Raw genomic sequence first — 3,525 nt, 5'->3', positions numbered from 1 at the left:
AGCTCCCTGAAAAGCCTTCAGCTGATCCAAAATGCTGCAGCTAGAGTACTGACAGGGACTAGAAAGAGAGAGCAGATTTCTCCCATACTGGCTTCTCTTCATTGGCTCCCAGTTAAATCTAGAATAGAGTTTAAAATTCTTCTCCTCACATACAAGGTCCTGAATAATCAGGCCCCATCTTATCTCAAAGACCTCATAGTCCCGTATCACCCCAACAGAGCACTTCTCTCTCAGACTGCTGGCTTACTTGTGGTTCCTAGGATACTTAAGAGTAGAATGGGAGGCAGAGCCTTCAGCTTTCAGGCGCCTCTTCTGTGGAACCAGCTCCCAGCTTGGATTCAGGAGAAAGACACCCTCTCTATTTTTAAGATTAGGCTTAAAACTTTCCTTTATGATAAAGCTTATAGTTAGGGCTGGATCAGGTGACCCTGAACCATCCCTTAGTTATGCTGCTATAGGCCTAGTCTGCTGGGGGGTTCACATAATGCACTGTTTCTTCTCATTCACCTTATTTACTTTGTTTATACTCCACTCTGCATTTAATCATTAATTGATATTAATCTCTCCTCAGCCCAACCGGTCGCGGCAGATGACTGCCCCTCCCTGAGCCTGGTTCTGCTGGAGGTTTCTTCCTGTTAAAAGGGAGTTTTTCCTTTCCACCGTCGCCAAGTGCTTGCTCATAGGGGGTCGTTTTGACTGTTGGGTTTTCTCTGTATTATTGTAGGGTCTTTACCCACAATACAAAGCGCCTTGAGGCGACTGTTTGTTGTGATTTGGCGCTATATAAATAAAATTGAATTGAATTGAATTGTATGACCGCAACTCATTAAATCACTAAAAGCAGGAAGTGCTTGGCAGCCTGTTCATGTTTTATTGTTCTCAACAAATCCAACATGTACAGTGATGTGAAAAAGTATTTGCCCCCTTCCTGATTTCTTTTTTTTTAATCATATGTATCACAGTCACATGTTTCATTAGCAAAATAAGCCAAGAGCAAAAACCACTGGTTCCTAACTTTACAACAGGTATTAGTGCTGTGATAACACACATTTATTTAATGAGGTGGCCTGTTTCATATTCAGGTGCTGGTTTTCATCACGTGCTGTGTTTCACTGACTGAGTCCTTCAGACTGACTCGGTCACTGAAGTCCATGGTCATCCATTAAGAGTTTACCTGTCAGTACCTGCAGAAACAGTACCTGCACAAACAGTACCTGCATGGCAGTGTCCATTGGTCAGTAAGAGCTGTTGTTGCTAGGCAACATGAGCATCTGACAATACTGTTCTCTGTAGGCGGGGCTTGTTAAAATTTCAAAACACAATGTTCAGTAGAACTCTGATGTCATCACATCGCTTAGTTTCAGCATTTTTAAACAAGACAGACAACACAACACTGCAGACAGCAGACCACACAGCAGCCAGCAGACAACACAGCAGACAACACAGCAGCCAGCAGACAACACAGCAGCCAACAGACAATACAGCAGCCAGCAGACAATACAGCAGACAACAGACAACACAGCAGACAACAGACAACACAGCAGCCAGCAGCCAACAGACAACACAGCAGACAAAAGACAACACAGCAGCCAACAGACAACACAGCAGACAACAGACAACACAGCAGCCAACAGACAACACAGCAGACAACAGACAACACAGCAGAAAAGACATCTCAGCATCTCAAATAAAACAGAAATTATCACAGTGAAAGCACAACAACAAAATACTGGAAGAACACAGCTTCGACTGTGAACACCTGAAAGGTAGCTTCATTTCCTCTTTTACAAATTTCTTCCTCTGATTAAAACTTTTCTCAGTTGATTTGGCCCAATTCTCACAGCACAAACGTGATTTTCACCACTCTTAATGCGGTTCTCCAAACAGTTAAAGCATTTTTCATAACCTATACTCACCTGTGCAAAAGGCAACATGGCGTCAACTACTATATAGTCCATAAAGACATGCTACATACATTCAGCAGCCACTTTATTAGGTACACTTGTTGGTTGCTCGACCTCAAAAAAAGTTTGAGGTCATTTGATTGAAACACTAACACAATGCTGGACAGTATTTAGGAAAATGAGAGCTTTAGAGTTGTGAGTGACAAAAGTGTGAGAATTGCTCCAAATCGATTGAGAAGAAACTGTAACAGCACTTTAAAAAAAAAAGAGATTTTCATGGGAGGCTAATAATTCTGTCCTGATCTGTTGCTTCATTTCTTGGTGGAAAAGCTGCAATGAACAGGCCAAACTCCAGAGCAGGACTGGTGAGCGCCTCGCCCTTCACAACCGTCTCAGAGCTTATCGTGCTGCGCGAAGCCTTTTATTCCCTGCAGGTGGAAAACTACAAGCTCAAAGAAGATGTGCAACGAGTTCAACATCAACTTAAAGAGGAAGAAAAAGGGAAAATGGAGGCAAAGATGGAAGTAGAGAACATAAAGAAGGAACTGAGAGCAGTAAAGAAAGAATTAGAAGAAGAAAGAAAAGGAAAAGAGCATGTGGAGAAGGATGCAGAAGATCTCAAAAAGAAACTACAGGAAGTGGAAGAAGCTCTAGAAGAGGAAGTCAAAGGAAGACTGGAGGCTGAAAATGAAAATGGGAAAATAAAGGAGGACTTGTTAGAATTATTCAAAGCAGCTGAAGAGGAGGAAAGGGAGGTGCAAAAAACAAAACATGACTGTGAAAATGCAAAGAACGAAGAGTTAAAGGTGAAGAACACATTAGAAAAAGAGAGAAGAGAAAGAGAGTGGGCAGAGCACAAAAAAGCCCTAGAAGAGGAAGTCAAAGGAAGACTGGAGGCTGAAAATGAAAATGGGAAAATAAAGGATTACTTGTTAGAATTATTCAAAACATTTGAAGAGGAGGAAAGGGAGCAGGCAGAGGACGAAACCAAAACTGCGAAGCAGAAACTGCGGGAAGTGCAGCATGTGCTCCAAGAAGAAATTAAAGAAAAGCTGATGGCCAAAAAAGACTCAGAAGATCTAAAAAAGGAATTATTGGCCACAAAACAAAAACTAGAGGAGGAAAAAATAGAAGTTTCTATAAATACAAACATGCCCGAGACTGAAATGACAGCAAAAGACTGTAAAACAGCTCTCAGACAGCTCAAACTAGAACACAAAGCAGCCAAGAAGAGTTTGAAAGTGAAAGCAAAAGAGGCCAAAAAGAAACTGAAAGGAAAAGTGAAAGAGGCCGAGCAGCAGCTGCTGAACACAATGAAAGAGCTGAAGAAGCAGAAGAAATCCACTAAGACATGAAGTCCACTTCCTCCTTCTCCTCCTTCCCTCTGTCTCCTCATCCTCCCCCCCTCTCCTCATCCTTCCCTCTGTCTCCTCACCCCCCCCTCCTCATCCTTCCCTCTGTCTCCTCATCCTCCCCCCCTCATCCTTCCCTCTGTCTCCTCATCCTCCCCCCCTCTCCTCATCCTTCCCTCTGTCTCCTCATCCTCCCCCCCTCTCCTCATCCTTCCCTCTGTCTCCTCATCCTCCCCCCCTCATCCTTCCCTCTGTCTCCTCACCCCCCC

At 43.4% G+C, this 3,525-nt stretch overlaps 1 protein-coding gene across 1 annotated transcript; it reads left to right on the top strand.

The window, feature by feature from the left end:
- The first annotated feature begins 1,619 nt into the window (after window positions 1–1,619).
- On the top strand, window positions 1,620–3,295 carry LOC115775431 (trichohyalin-like). Its single transcript, XM_030722968.1, has 2 exons — window positions 1,620–1,766; window positions 2,235–3,295. The coding sequence occupies exon 2, from the start codon at window positions 2,240–2,242 to the stop codon at window positions 3,257–3,259; it is 1,020 nt and encodes a 339-aa protein (XP_030578828.1). The 5' UTR covers window positions 1,620–1,766; window positions 2,235–2,239; the 3' UTR covers window positions 3,260–3,295.
- The last annotated feature ends 230 nt before the right edge of the window (window positions 3,296–3,525 follow it).

The sequence above is a fragment of the Archocentrus centrarchus genome, unplaced genomic scaffold, assembly GCF_007364275.1.
Source record: "Archocentrus centrarchus isolate MPI-CPG fArcCen1 unplaced genomic scaffold, fArcCen1 scaffold_127_ctg1, whole genome shotgun sequence".
NCBI classification, from domain to species: domain Eukaryota; kingdom Metazoa; phylum Chordata; class Actinopteri; order Cichliformes; family Cichlidae; genus Archocentrus; species Archocentrus centrarchus.
This window is presented reverse-complemented; position numbering and strand designations above follow the sequence as displayed.

Bases quoted from the DNA above. Each gene is read 5' to 3' on its own strand.
- LOC115775431 (XM_030722968.1), top strand. From the start codon at position 2,240: ATGAACAGGCCAAACTCCAGAGCAGGACTGGTGAGCGCCTCGCCCTTC.